The sequence below is a fragment of the Balaenoptera acutorostrata genome, chromosome 4 (genome assembly GCF_949987535.1).
Source record: "Balaenoptera acutorostrata chromosome 4, mBalAcu1.1, whole genome shotgun sequence".
Taxonomy (NCBI): domain Eukaryota; kingdom Metazoa; phylum Chordata; class Mammalia; order Artiodactyla; family Balaenopteridae; genus Balaenoptera; species Balaenoptera acutorostrata.
Window position 1 is genome coordinate 10,991,848 of NC_080067.1, and position 14,675 is coordinate 11,006,522.

General features: G+C 41.3%; 1 protein-coding gene across 2 annotated transcripts in view; it reads right to left on the bottom strand.

The window, feature by feature from the left end:
• The window catches only part of OXNAD1 (oxidoreductase NAD binding domain containing 1), a 55,631-nt gene that overhangs the window by 31,120 nt on the left and 9,836 nt on the right, over positions 1-14,675 (bottom strand). Inside the window, exons 2-4 of one of the 2 annotated variants that reach the window (XM_007167008.2) lie at positions 13,873-14,029; positions 11,942-12,059; positions 11,567-11,630 (exon numbers count right to left, since the gene is read on the bottom strand). In XM_007167008.2, coding sequence (XP_007167070.2) covers positions 11,567-11,630; positions 11,942-12,051 — 174 coding nt within the window. In that variant the 5' untranslated portion in view covers positions 12,052-12,059; positions 13,873-14,029. The remainder of the gene's footprint in view (positions 1-11,566; positions 11,631-11,941; positions 12,060-13,872; positions 14,030-14,675) is intronic. The other variant, XM_007167009.2, reaches the window with a different exon arrangement.

The following is a 14,675-nucleotide window of genomic DNA, read 5'->3' on the forward strand; positions in this document are numbered from 1 at the left end:
GCGAATATTCCTCATGTTCTGACCTCACCGAGTTACTCACCAGCCCAAAACCCTCCAAGGGCTCCCTAACTCTCAACTACAAACAAAATGCTCAGAGGCCTTGGTAACTCATACCAGCCTGAGCTCCTCCTGGTTTGCCAGCCAAACTGGACGACTTGCCAGTCCTTAAAGGCACCTGACACCTGCCTACCTCTCAAAGCCCTGCTGAGGTCTTTGGGCAGGCACCCGCCCTCAGTCCTGTCACCCTCCCACCCAGGCCTCTGGGCCCTGCTCAAACACCACCCCCCCGCCCAGGTCCTCCCTCTCCTCTCCATCCTCTCAACTCTGCCAATAAAATTTTTCCGCCTGTCTTATCATACTTAGCACATGTAATGTAAATATAAATACTCATGAACAGATCTTTTCCACACACAGCCCACAAGCCTCCTGAGGTCAGGTACTGGATAAAATTTACATCTAGATCACTTCCCTGCCTCAAGCATGGGGCCAAACACATAGTTAAGATTCAGTAAATATCTGCAGAATGAATGAAAACTCTAACTTAAAGTGACTTAAAATTCGTTTCCAAAACAAAGGTTAGTAGAAATTCAGGAGCTATTTGTTGTTCAAAAAAACAAAAAAACAAAAAAGAAAAGAAAAGAAAAAAAAAGCAAGTGGGGGACCACTAAAGAAAATCTAAATTCATGTTCAAAACTGTGGAAAAGTCAGGGAAGGCAGGGGTTTCTTCAGTAGAATAGGAATCTTCCTTTGTTTGCCACACACTCTGTTTTAAATATCTTATTACAAAGACAAAGTAATAACGATCAGCAGAGGACTCTCCATGACATTATTACTCTCATTTTTTTTAGGTTTACAAAAAAGAAACATTTGTTTTTGTAAACAGTCATTATTTTCTTTCAATACAATAATCTGCAAAAACACAGCCAAGAGCTAGATTATTTCATTTGTAACAGTTTAATGGGCATCTGTCAGATTCATTAAAAACTAGATATGTATAAGCTTTAAACACATCCCAAAGAGTCACCTGGTCACAGGGAAATGACATTCATAATCACAGGGGAGGTGGGGAAAGGCACGGAGAATTTCAGCTGAAACATGAGCATGCTTGACCAGCAAATGCTAGACTACATAAAATGAATTCAACAATCATCTGCCAATGTCCAAATAAAAAATTCAATGAAGAAGGGAAAGAAGTTATACTTTCCATTGAAAAAGTCCTATTTTCATCTGGATAGCCCCCAGGACCAAAAATGATCCCAGCTGCTTTACGCCTACTGGTATTAATACAAAAGGCACCATACCTGTTGCTTAGTCCAAATAATCTGGGCAAAATGCTGTAACCGGTCACACAAAATACCTTGCAGAATTCATGATTTTTAAAGACATGCCTCCCTCTTAACACTTTATTTTCTTAATATAAATACTGTTCACTATACAAAGATTTCTAGCAATGGGGATTAAAACCATTAGCAAAATCTTTTTGAAGGCCCTGTCTTTTATGTTATTCTGAAGCTATTTCATACAATTAAGCCATGATTATGGCTCTGGTTATATGCCATTCTTTCTCTACTTTTAGTGAATAAGCAAAACATGATGGAGAAACTGCATGTTTTAACATTTGTACTTGTTCTCATATTTAATGGATCAAAAGATTTCGCAATTGAAACCTCAACTAGCCACGTCCTAAGTTAAAACACATGGCAGGAAATGAAGTTTTCCATAAAATAACATCTAGACTCTTCTACTGTTCAGTAAAATAACAATACATTTGCCAACTTTTACTAGCACCCTTTTTTAATGCTTTGTCAGAGTCAGCATCTAAAAGGAAATGCCATCATACTGACTGAAAGGGTTTTATGGACAATATTTTGATGTTACTGCTGCTACAAAAGTCTCTGTTCAGGAAATGGGCCTTTCTCTGGGAAACCTGGCCGCCTTCCCCTGTTCACTCCCATTCATTCATTTGCTGGCTTAAAAATTTAGACAAAGTCAGGAGTAGAGACGACCTGAAACAAAAACACAGGTGGGGCACAGAGCATTTCAGAGGTGAAGGAAAATTTAGTCATCATCCAGAATAGTGCGTCATCTTACACATAGACACCAAGGCCCAGAGACATGATTTCAACTGTGGCTGAACACCAATCTGATGAGTAGGAATCTGATTAAAAGAAAATGGTTTTACTGAAGTAAATTACTGACAAGGAAAGACCACACAACTCTGTCAACTGTATAACCTCTTCAGTGGTGTGTGCCGTCAACACCACGGCCTGCTGTGACAATGTGCTCTCCCTGCTCCTCCCAAAGACCCACCCGTCCACCTGGGCTGAGTCTGCTCTCTGCCCCCTCAAGCCTTCACTCTCTCATGCATCACTCCTCGCTCCCGTCTCCATGACAACACACGCAAGCGTTCGGGTCTGCCGCCTCACATAAGGACACCGGCAGCAAACGCCTACACACAGCACTCACCACGGGCTAGCCACTCCACATACAGCATTCATTCCACCATCACAACAACCCGAACAGGTGGGTATTGCTATCATCCCCATTTTATATGTGAGAAAACTGAGGTCCCAGAGCTAGTAAGTGGCAAAGCCGAGATTTGAATCCAGGCGCTTGACCACTGTGCTTTGCTGCTTCTCAAAATACAATAATTAAAACAAGCCTCTCCCTTAATCCGGCTGTTACCCCATTTCTCTGTTACCATCCACATAAAAAATTTCAGAGGGATATATGGTCCTGGCTCCACTTCCTTATTTCCCACCCTCTCCCCAACACATCCATCAGGCGTTCACGCTCAGCGATGCACTGACACTGAAGCCAGCCGCTCCGGTGGTCCGCTATCCACTCTGCTATATCCAGTGACGGCCTCTCAGCAGACGTCCACGTGGTTGGCTGCTCCCTCCCGGAAACGCTGTTTCTCCTGGCTTCACCAACACCTGCTGATCGCCTGCCTGCCTCGTCGGCCCCTGCTCCCCCATCTCCTCCGCTGGCCCTTCCTCCCCTGCTTGACCTCTAGATGTTGACACGCCCCAGGCTGAGTGCCGGGCCCTTTCCCTCTCCTCTCTATATGGCTTAAACTTTTCATCTCCGGCAGTGAACTCCAATCTCGTATACCCAACTGCTGACTTCAATTTCCATTTCAAACAAAACATCCAACACAGAACTCTTTTATCTCTCAAAGTTTCTTCCTTTTTATTATGGAAAACGTCAAAACATACACAAAACTAGTAAAAATAGTATAATGAATCTCCATGTAGCCATGACCCACATTCAACAGTTGATGTGAATTGACAAAGCTCATGGCTGATCTTGTCTCATCTGTAACTCCATCTACCTCCCACCCCAGATTATCCCCAAACTGAGCTCTTTATCCCCCCCTCCATACTTGTTCTTCTCTATTTTAGTAAATATGTGCCACCATCACCATCTACCCCAATGATTCAAATCCCAAACTAGAAGTCTCTTTGGTCTCCTGTCCTCTCACTAGCTGTGCGCCCCCCGCCCCACCTGTGAATCCCATCAGCCCCACCCACAACCCCACCACGCTACTCTAAGCGCTACTCTAAGCCACCGTCATCTCTCCCCGGACTATGTCAGTAGCCTCCAACTTGGTGTCAAAGCACCGCAGAAGCCCAGAGCTCTACCGAGCCAATAGATGACCCACTTACAATGTAAACCACACGTCATTTCCCTGCTTTAAACCTTGTATTGTCCTGAGAATAAAACCCTAACTCCTTGTCCAAGGCCACAGCAGTTTCTATGACCTGGGCCCTGCCTACCCCTCATCTATCACCTTCTCTGAACACGCGGAGCTCGTTCCTGCCTCAAAGTCTCCGCACTCTCCAGTCCCTCTGCCAGGAATGCTGTGCACTAGGCTGGCTGGCTTTTCTCCTTATTCGAGTCTCAGCCCAAACGTTACAAACCAATAGGAAATAACCCTCCCACCCCCCATGACCCCATTACCCTGTTTTATTTCCTTCGTAGTGTTTATCACATCTGACATTCTCTGGTTTACCTGCCCCATATACCTCAGGGGCTTTACCTGCCTCATGCACTGCTGTATTCCCCACACCTGGAACGGGGCTAGGTTACAGCAGGCACTCAATGCATGTCTGCTGGATTTAAAATGAAATCCATTTCATTTGACTGGATCCCCTAAGGGAAAAATGGAAAAGAGCCACCTCTTAGATTACTTAATTTGTTGAAAAAAAGTGTGTCGGTGAAAAGCAATGACACTATACATTTTAGACACTAACAAGTAAGTTCTGGGTCTAGTTAAGAAGTAGCAGGTGAGGCAAGTTCTCATTTTCACAGGCCTTATCTGCATATCATCACTGTCCCTACTTTACAAAGGGACTCATCCAAGGCAGTACAGGTAACCAGCCACAGAAGAGGTGTCGAGTGAAAAAAAAATACACAACCTAAAAGTTGAGAATTATGCTTTATTCCGTGGACTAACTGAGGACTTAAGTCTAGGATACAGCCTCTCAGATAGCTCTGAGACTGTTCCAAAGAGGTAAGGGAGGAGCCAGGATATATAGGAGTTTCTGCAAAAAAGAAAAAAACCCAGGTAATCGACCATCAAAAGATTACTACTAATTAAAGAAAAACCAGACATCTCAAGTTAATGAATTCAGTGCTTCCCTATGTATGGGAAGATGCAAGAGTCTGCGCTTATTGAAATCATTCCTTTGATATGCACCTTGGCTATCTAGGGCCAGTATCCTGCTTTTCTCCATCCTGAATCCCCTCAGGGTGCACCATGGGGGGTGGGGGGGTGGCTACAGTGGCTGATGGCTCGATGGCCCCAATATCCTTTGTTTACTGAAATGGGCAGGCGACATTCTTTGTCCACAGTGGGAGTAACACTTGTTTATTCTACTCAGTGAAACAGGTACTGACTGAGTGCCTATGTCATGCCAGCACTATGCCAGGTACTGTGTCTACAGTGGCTTCCCTCTTCACAGACCTCCACTCACAGCAGGGTGCTGGGTACCTGAGGAGCTGGAGGCCAGCTGCCAGGGCCATCAGACTGCACCCCCCTGGGAGATTCTCCAAGAGACTTGGGCCCAGACCCCCCACAAGCCCCCAGCTGCCTCTAGGTGGCAGGTGCCTGAGGTCTCCCCACCACTCTCTGCTCTGTCAGAGCTGACAGTGCCGTGAATGCCAAGTACTGTTCATCTCAATCTGGATAATCTCTAAAAGGTTCTCTGACCATCAGTCGAAGCAAATTAGCTGTCCAACTGCTGGGAAACATTCCATATTAAAAAGATGCCCCCCCCCACCTCCCAACTTGAAGAAGGCCGCTCCAGCACACAATCTTCCCCAAATGTACAGGTGATGACTAGCAGAGAAGTGTAAGAGTTAAACTCAGAACACGATCCAGCTCTCCAACTAAGCAGCCTATTCCACTCAAATCCAAGCCTCAGCAAAACCCAAAGTCAAGCAGATTCTCAGCACTCAGTAACCAGCAATGGGACTCATAGGATCCCCAAATGTCTCTGACCCAGGAGCCCAGTCATTTGGTTTTACTGTGACAGCAGTAACTCTCCCGTTTGTTATGCCCAGTAACACTAAGTGAAGTTTTGATCTGGAACAGAGATAAGGCTGTGTGACATTTACCTCCCATTTTGTTGCTCAATTGAACTTTGTCTAAATCAAGTGTCACAATCCTCTGCTATATTAGAAAGAAAGACCAATTTGATAACAAAGATCTGAGTTCAAGGGCTGAGTTCTCCATTTACTTGAACAAGTCCCTTAAACTTAGGCCAACAATGTAATTTATCACCCAAAACAGGGCCCTTGTGAGAGTGAAAGGGGGTGCTACTGACAATTGTACCAGAGGAAGAGTCATAAGCCAGGACTACCCCAGGCAAACAGAAAGCAGGGTCATCCTATCTAAATCTCTGAAACCTTAATTTCCTCATCTGTGAAACGGGGATAAGCACCAGGGTGGCTGTGAGAATCAAGTAACAACTTATTGTCTAATCGAGGGCTTTGTAAACAACAGGCAACAATACACATAAGGCATTTGTAGGATAAGGCATAGGCTTCTAAAAGAAGTACACTAGTACAATTAAAAAAGTATTAATCCCAAGGAGGAACATACCTAGACAAACAGTAACCAAACTGACAAAAATTAAAGACAAAGAGAAAATATTAAAAGCAATAAGGGAAAAGCAACAAATAACATACAAGGGAATCCCCATAAGACTATCAGCTGATCTTTCAGCAGAAACTCCGCAGGCCAGAAGGGAGTGATGTAATATATTTAAAGTGATGAAAGGGAAAAACCTACAACCAAGAATACGCTACCCAGCAAGGCTCTCATCAGCTCTGATGGAGAAATCAAAAGTTTACAAACAAGTAAAAGCTAAAAGAATTCAGCACCACCAAACCAGCTTTATAACAAATACGGCAGGAATTTCTCCAAGTGGAAAAGAAAAGGCCACAACTAGAAACAAGAAAATTACGAAAGGGGAAAGCTCACCAGTAAAGGCAAACATATAGTAAAAGTAGAAAATCATCCACACACAAATATGGTATTAAAACCAGTAATCATGAGAGGAGGAGAGTACAAGGGCAGGATATTTGAAATGCACTTGAAATTAAGAGACCAGCAATTGAAAACAATCATGTATATATATAGACTGCTATATCAAAACCTCATGGTAACCACAAATGAAAAATCTGTAATAGATATACATACGAAAAAGAAAAAGGAATCCAAGAACAATACAAAAGATAATCAATCACACGAGAAGAGAACAAAAGAGGAAAGGAAGAAAAAAGACCTAAAAAAACAAATCCAAAATTAATAAAATGGCAATAAGAACATACATATGGATAATTACCTTAAATGTAAACACATTAAATGCTCCAACCAAAAGACACAGACTGGCTGAATGGATACAGAAACAAGGCCCATATATATGCTGTCTACGAGAGACCCACTTCAGATCTAGAGACACATACAGACTGAAAGTGAGGGGATGGAGAAAGGTATTCCATGCGAATGGAAATCAAAAGACAGCTGGAGTAGCAATACTCATATCAGACAAAATAGACTTTTAAATAAAGACTGTTACAAGAGACAAAGAAATACACTACATAATGATCAAGGGATCAATCCAAGAAGAAGATATAACAACTGTAAATATATATGCACCCAACACATGAGCACCTCAATATATAAGGCAAATGTTAACAGACATAAAAGAAATTGACAGTCACATAATAATAGTGGGGGACTTTAACACCCCACTTACATCAATGGACAGATCAACCAGACAGAAAATCAATAAGGGAACACAGGCCTTAAATGACACAATAGACCAGACGGACTTAACTGATATTTACAGAGCATTGCATCTGAAAGCAGCAGAATACACATTCTTTTCAAGTGCAATGGAACATTCTCCAGGACAGATCACATGCTGGGCCACAAGGCAAGCCTCAGTAAATTTAAGAAAACTGAAATCATATCAAGTATCTTTTCCAACCACAATGCTATGAGATTAGAAATCAACAAGAAAAAACTGCAAAAAACACAAACATGTGGAGGCTAAACAATATGCTACTAAACAACCAATAGATCACCAAAGAAATCAGAGGAAATCAAAAAATACCTAAACACAAATGAAAACAAAAACACGATGATCCAAAACCTGTGGGACACAGCAAAAGCCATTCTAAAAGGGAAGTTTATAGCAATACAAGCTTCCCTCAGGAAACAAGAAAAGTCTCAAACAACCTAACCTTACACCTAAAGCAACTAGAGAAAGAAGAACAAAACCCCAAGAAGGAAAGAAATCATAAAGAGCAGAGCAGAAATAAATGAAATAGAGATGAAGAAAACAGAAAAGATCAATGAAATTAAAAGCTGCTTCTTTGAAAAGATAAACAAAATTGATAAACGTTTAGCAAGACACATCAAGAAAAAAAGGAAGAGGGCCCAAATCAATAAAATTTGAAACGAAAAAGGAGAATTTACAACAGACACCACAGAAATACAAAGGATCACAAGAGACTACTACAAGCAACTACATGCCAATAAAACGGACAACCTAGAAGAAATGGACAAATTCTTAAAAAGGTACAATCTCCCAAGACTGAACCAGAAAGAAATAGAAAATATGAACAGATCAATTACAAGTACTGAAATTGAATCTATGATTTAAAAACTCCAGAACAGAAAAGTCCAGGACCAGATGGCTTCACAGGTGAATTCTATCAAACATTTAGAGAAGAGGTCCAAGAGGGAGGGGATATATGTATACATATATCTGATTCACTTCACTGTACAGCAGAAACTAACACAACACTGTAAAGCAATTATATGCCAATAAAAAAATTAAATTAAATTAAATTAAGATAGGGAAGCATTAACACCTATCCTTCTGAAACTATTCCAAAAAACTGCAGAGGAAGAAACACTTCCAAACTCATTCTATGAAGCCACCATCACTCTGCTACCAAAACCAGACAAAGATACCACAAAAGAAGAAAATTACAGGTCAATATCACTGATGAACAGAGATGCAGAAATCCTCAACAAAATACTAGCAAACCAAATCCAACAATATATTAAAAGGATCATACACCATGACCAAGTGGGATTTATCCCAGGGATGCAAGGATCTTTCAATATCGGCACAGCAAACAGTGTGATACACCACATTAACAAACTGAAGAATAAAAACCATATGATCATCTCATTAGATGCAGAAAAAGCTTTTGATAAAATTCAACATCCATTCATGATAAAATACTCTCCAGAAAGTGGGCATAGAGGGAACCTACCTCAACATAATAAAGGCCATATACGACAAACCCACAGCAAACATACTCAACAGTGAAAAACTAAAAGCATTTCCTCTAAGATCAGCAACGAGACAAGGATGTCCACTCTTGCCACTTTTATTCAACGTAGTTTTTTAAGTCCTAGCCACAGCATCACAGTCAAATGTCATTCAGTTCAGAGCTCAGTTTCCCTCATCAGCAGGACTCCAGACAGTTTACAGTTACAGCCCCAAGGAAGAGGTATTAATATCAGAATATGGTCATTCAGTAAATTCTCCAGAGGGAACCCCAGGCCTAGTAAGGAAAGGACACTTCCGGGCGGGCGAGTGCTCCATTCTGGACCCACTCCAGGAAGCAGCGGGGTCCTCTGGCCTAGGAATCACAGACCTGGAGCTTCCCTCTGGCCCCAGGCTCTGCTGCCTCTGCTGTAACATGGAGATGCCAAGCTATCCTTAGGCTGCCTCACAGGCTGGAACTGAAGGGCAAATGACGTGTGGGGAGTTGTGTGCAGTATGCTAGCCGTACAAAGGGAAGGCAGGGTCTGCAGACAAGAGAGGGGAAGGTGGTCCGGCCTGACCACAGGTGCTGGTCGTTTCCACACGTCCAAGCTGAGCGCCTGTTCCATGGCTAGGAGCTGCACTCTGGAGGGATGCAGGTGAGCCCCTGATGACCTCACAGCACTAAGGTCGTGGTCCCAGACACCACCTGGCTTATCCAGCTCCCCCGCAGCGCCCCACTCTCATTCTGTGTGGTGGAGGAGCAGAAATGAGAGGCAGAGAAGGAGGGGAGCTGCAACTGGAAAATCTCCCGCCTAGCTGATACCACGGCTGGAATTACCCTGTAATCTCTGACTTCCAGGCATTACAACGCTCAACTGTTCAATCACACTACTGGAGTTTACATTAACTTTCTGGGCAGTTTTCTTAAACTTGGCTCAAAATAACCTCTCAGAAGTCTCAGAAATTCTGTCCTGTAAAATTTGAATTCAGGAATTGGCAAATTACAATCGACCCACAGGCCGAATCTGAGTGTTCTGGTGAATGCCGTCTTATTGGAACGCAGCCACAACCATCTGTTTACATGTTGTCTAGGGCTATCTTCACACTACAAAGGCAGAGTTTTGTCGTTGTAACTGAGACAAGGTGGCCCTGGAAGCCTAAAATACTCACTATCTGGCTCCTTATGAAAAGTTTGCCAAACCCGACTCGTAATTCTTACCTGCCTCAAAATACAACAGAAGAGAATATAGTCCAAACCTGTTAAATAAACTGCTTTTTCTTCAAAGCTGGCAAGGTTTCACTTTTAAAAAAAAAATTCTAACAAATCTCACTTTTACAGAGTCAGCACTTTTGCGTGTTGAAAAAACCAAAAAAAAGCGTTTTCAGATTTATCATCAGCGGGAAAAGCATATTTTCTCACACAGTCATAAATCTATTATGCTGAACTACTTTACATAAACTCCTCAAAAACACATTGGCTTAAAGCTGAATCCACAAACACACCACTCTTGGTCCCAAAGCAATTTTCTGAAAGTAGAATAAGCTTGAGGGTGGGGCCTAAATAATACTCTTTTACATTAAAGTATATTCTATTATTAACACTAAAAATTAAACTACTGCGACAATGCAATTTCTGACCATGTTTGTAGAAGTGTATAATCCTTCCTTATATGAAATAGTTTTTTAACTGTTAGTTTAGATACACTTACAAAACTAAGCTAAGTATTTCCAAATACGTGAAGAATCATTCAAAAGCAAAATCAAATATCCAACTGATGGTTTTAAAAGAAAATGGGGTTACTCACGGAGCTCAAGGGTGAGGATCCTTTATTTCCCAGCCCTCGACACCCCTTCGGGTTGGTGGATTAGCCCTTCTATGGTCTGAATATGGAGGAAAATATCTGCACGTGGGAAGGGTAACAAGAGCTCGTCCACCTTCCTTTCTCAGATGTTAGTGCTTTCTCCCTTTTGATGAAATAGGAAGTTGTTCTAAAGTAGGGATAAGAACAAGGACTTTGAGACATGGTGCCAAAAAAAAAAGAAAGAAAAAGCAAGCTGCTCATAAAATGTAGGCTCTAAAAGAAGTTCTATCACTAAAATAGAACCTTAAACCTTATGCCTGTGACGATAGTTCCCTCCATTGCTGCTACACTCCCTTCATCAAAAACAAATCCATCAGGACTTCCCTGGTGGTGCAGTGGTTAAGAATCTGCCTGCCAATTCAGGGACACGGGTTCAATCCCTGGTCCGGGAAGATCCCACATGCCACGGAGCAACTAAGCCTGTGCGCCACAACTACTGAGCCCACACTCTAAAGCCCACAAGCCACAACTACTGAGCCCACGTGCCACAACTACTGAAGCCCACGTGCCTAGAGCCTGTGCTCCGCAACAAGAGAAGCCACCGCAATGAGAAGCCTGCGCACCGCAACGAAGTGTAGCCCCCGCTCACCACAACTAGAGAAAGCCCACGTGCTGCAACAAAGACCCAACACAGCCAAAAATAAATAAATAAATAAATAAATTTATTAAAAAAAAAAAATCCATCCATTCCAAGTTTAAAGGGAACAATTTGAGTATTTTGCTGTTATCTTTTCAAATCAGTTGTCACATGCTCTGTTCAGAAAAGTTCTGAAGAGAAAAATAACAAACTTGCCCTGACTGTCTTCACAGGGATCAAGCTCATGTAATGCCCTCTCAGTAAGCCAGTCCTAACTGTGTGCAAACTGCCAGTGAGGAGAACCTGCCCTGGCCCAAGATACAAACCTCCCGGCGAACGACATCTGCAGTTCTCTCCAAGTGATCAGTTTTCCTTTTGGATTTCATTACGCTTAAATAGAAAGTAAAATTAGGTTATTAAGTATTATCCTCCTGAAAATTAATTACACTAGTAATTATCGTGACTATCCAATACCTGTCATACCTGTAGCTGGAAAGCAACAGCATGACTATCCACAATACAATATAACATCATGGATCCCAGAAAGTGGCCCATGAAAATCTGCACATCTAACTAAAGCTTAACGATCCACTGATAGCATGCACATGTAAGCAAGACGTTACGATATGCCTCCCATGATCATCAGCAGGTCAGGTCTTTTTGAAAATCAACCTCAAATGACACTGAAGGTGACAACTCACCTGCTTAGAGTAAGGTGGCGCAAAGCGCTGGGTGTCAGTCTCCTCGAAGCAGCCTGAGCACAGATGGCCCCCACAAAGCCTCGCAGCAACGCAGGAATCATGACAGCCATGGTGCTTCCTGGGAAACAACAAACTGAAAGTTAAAATATTTTAAGGAAAAGTAGGGAAATATCAGACTATCTTAGGGGCCAGTGAAGAAGAGTTTGGATTTTTGTTGCTGATATTATGAGCTGATATAACAGCAAAGCAATTAACTTCACCCTGACAAAATTTCTGCTACTACATACAACTGATTCAACTGATCTCCACAGTACATATGTATGTAATTATTGGTGTTGTCAAATATTCGTGTTCTCTATTAGTTTCCAAAATCTCTGACCAAACTCACGGGACTAATCTTCTGCTATTACAGAAGAGGACAGTAGATTTTATAACTGCCTAATAATTATATTCTGCCCAGAGCACCACATAAGTCTTTAATATATCTTGTTAGATAAAGTGAAAGGGGCAGACAAATTTTCTGAGGTTCACGGCAATGAGAATAAACAAACTCCAACTACATGCAGTAACATAGGTGAGTATCACAAATATCACAGTAAATGAAAAGAATGAAAAGCCAAACTCAAAGAAGTCAGTCATACAGAGTACAAAAACAGAAAAAAAGAATCTACGCAGTTAGAAACCAAGTTAGTAATTACTCCTGGTGAGGTGCTAATGACAATGTCGTTTCTTAATATGAATGCTGATTGCATGGGAATTTTCATTTTGAAAAAAATTCATCAAATCACAGAGGAATTTTGGGGCAGTAAAAATACTCTGCATGGTACCATAATGACAAATGTCATTAAACGTATGTCCAAATCCACAGAACACACAACCAAGGGTGAGCCGTGGTGTTGGACTTGGGGTGATTATGATGTATCAGTGCAGGTTCATCACTTATAACAACTGTCCCACTCTGGTGGGGGATGTGGATGATGGGGGAGGCTGTGCACGTGTGGAGGGCAGGGAGTGTATGGGAATCCCTCTACTAGCCCTCAGTTTTGCTGTGAAACCAAAACTGCTCTAAAAAAAAAAATCAAGTCTTAAAAATTCAATGAAGCAGTTCTCTTAGGATTTATGTACTTCTGTTTATATGTTACACTTCAATAACAAGTTAAAAAAAAAAGCCAGAAAGATTCTCCAACATTTCAAATTCTAAAAACTACTGGCCTATCAGGGAAAGCACTGATTGGAAGTCAAATGATACATTTTTTTTGCTTCCTATCACTCTGTTTTCCTCTGCCAATTTTTAAATATTTCTTTGCCTAAGATGGCCACTTTTAACACGTTATATTGCCATATATATCTGTCCTTTACTATCTTAGTTGGCTTGAAAATAAATTAAAATGTATGTGAACACTCTATTTCCTGAGCTCTTTGGAAGGTACTACATAAATTAATTGTAACAAATACAGTGTTAGAAAAATATTCAAGTGAGGTGTGCTGCATTCCTACTCCACATTCATTGATTTAGTCCTTCATTCGACAAATATTTATTAAAGCCCATCACATGGCAGGTCCTGGGGATACAAACATGAACAAAACAAAGACCTTAGGGAGCCTACATTTAAAAGACAGAGACAAGAAGTAAATAAAAGTAAATAAATTGAAAAGTGATGTCAGTTATATGTAATTTATTCAGTTATAACCAAATCATATCAAAAAGCCACTGTTTCATAACTAGTCTTTAGACAAGTAAAAGATCTACTTCTTGCCATGCAGCATCACTGTGGATAAACATGCTACTCGCTATTTTTCTCTCTAGTAAATGAAATAAGTATACGGCCTCTTTCACCTCATGTAAGACTACTACACGTAGTTTTTCTCCTTTGAATGTACTAAACCAAAAATGGCACATAAATCATTGAAAGAAAGAAGGCAAAACTTACTTTAGAAGTCCATGAGAGTTCAGGAGTCATTAAGAGTATGGCTGGCTGACTGACTGACATGCAATATTCTGGTCCTGCATTTACACTGAGACCTTTGGAATATACACCGGTTGGAACACAGACAGTGTTTCCATATACTGAAATTCTCACAAAGTTCCTGCAATGGCAGAGACAACATATAAGAACGATGTTTGGGAAAATTAAAAAGCACTGTCTCTTAGTGGCAAAAGGAAAGGCTCATTGCAATCAGCAAGCATCACCGCAGAGCAAGCCGACTCTCAAAGACCCCCTTTCCATTCATTCCTCCTCCTGTTTCCACTTTTCTTGTCTGATTGTCTTGCTGCTTCTCTCTTTCATCTTCCTTGGCCTGTCTGTAACTCCTGCTGCTTAGGGTATCCACCCCATGAACAACCAGCTCAATGGCTGGAATGATATAGTTACATGTCACTTGGGGTCAACTTCCCTGATAAAATTTAACTGATATGTAGGTACATACGGACACCTTGTTTTGCTCAATGTTTTGGACAATTACAATAAGTTGTCCTCATCTAAGACACATATTTTAGTGATTACGCTGTTTGAACGGTCTACTGCTCAACTGAACTGGAAAACAAAGAAATGTTAATTTTTAAAAGCTGTTCTCTTTAAAATTCTAAAATCTTGTTTTGTAACAATAGTAACCATGACCAAGAGCACCACCTACTGGTAAATAAAGGGTATTTCATCAAATTGTGTTCAATGTGCCTTCCAAAGCAATAGGTATTTAAAGAAAAAAAACCTACCCATATTTTGAAATATGTCCA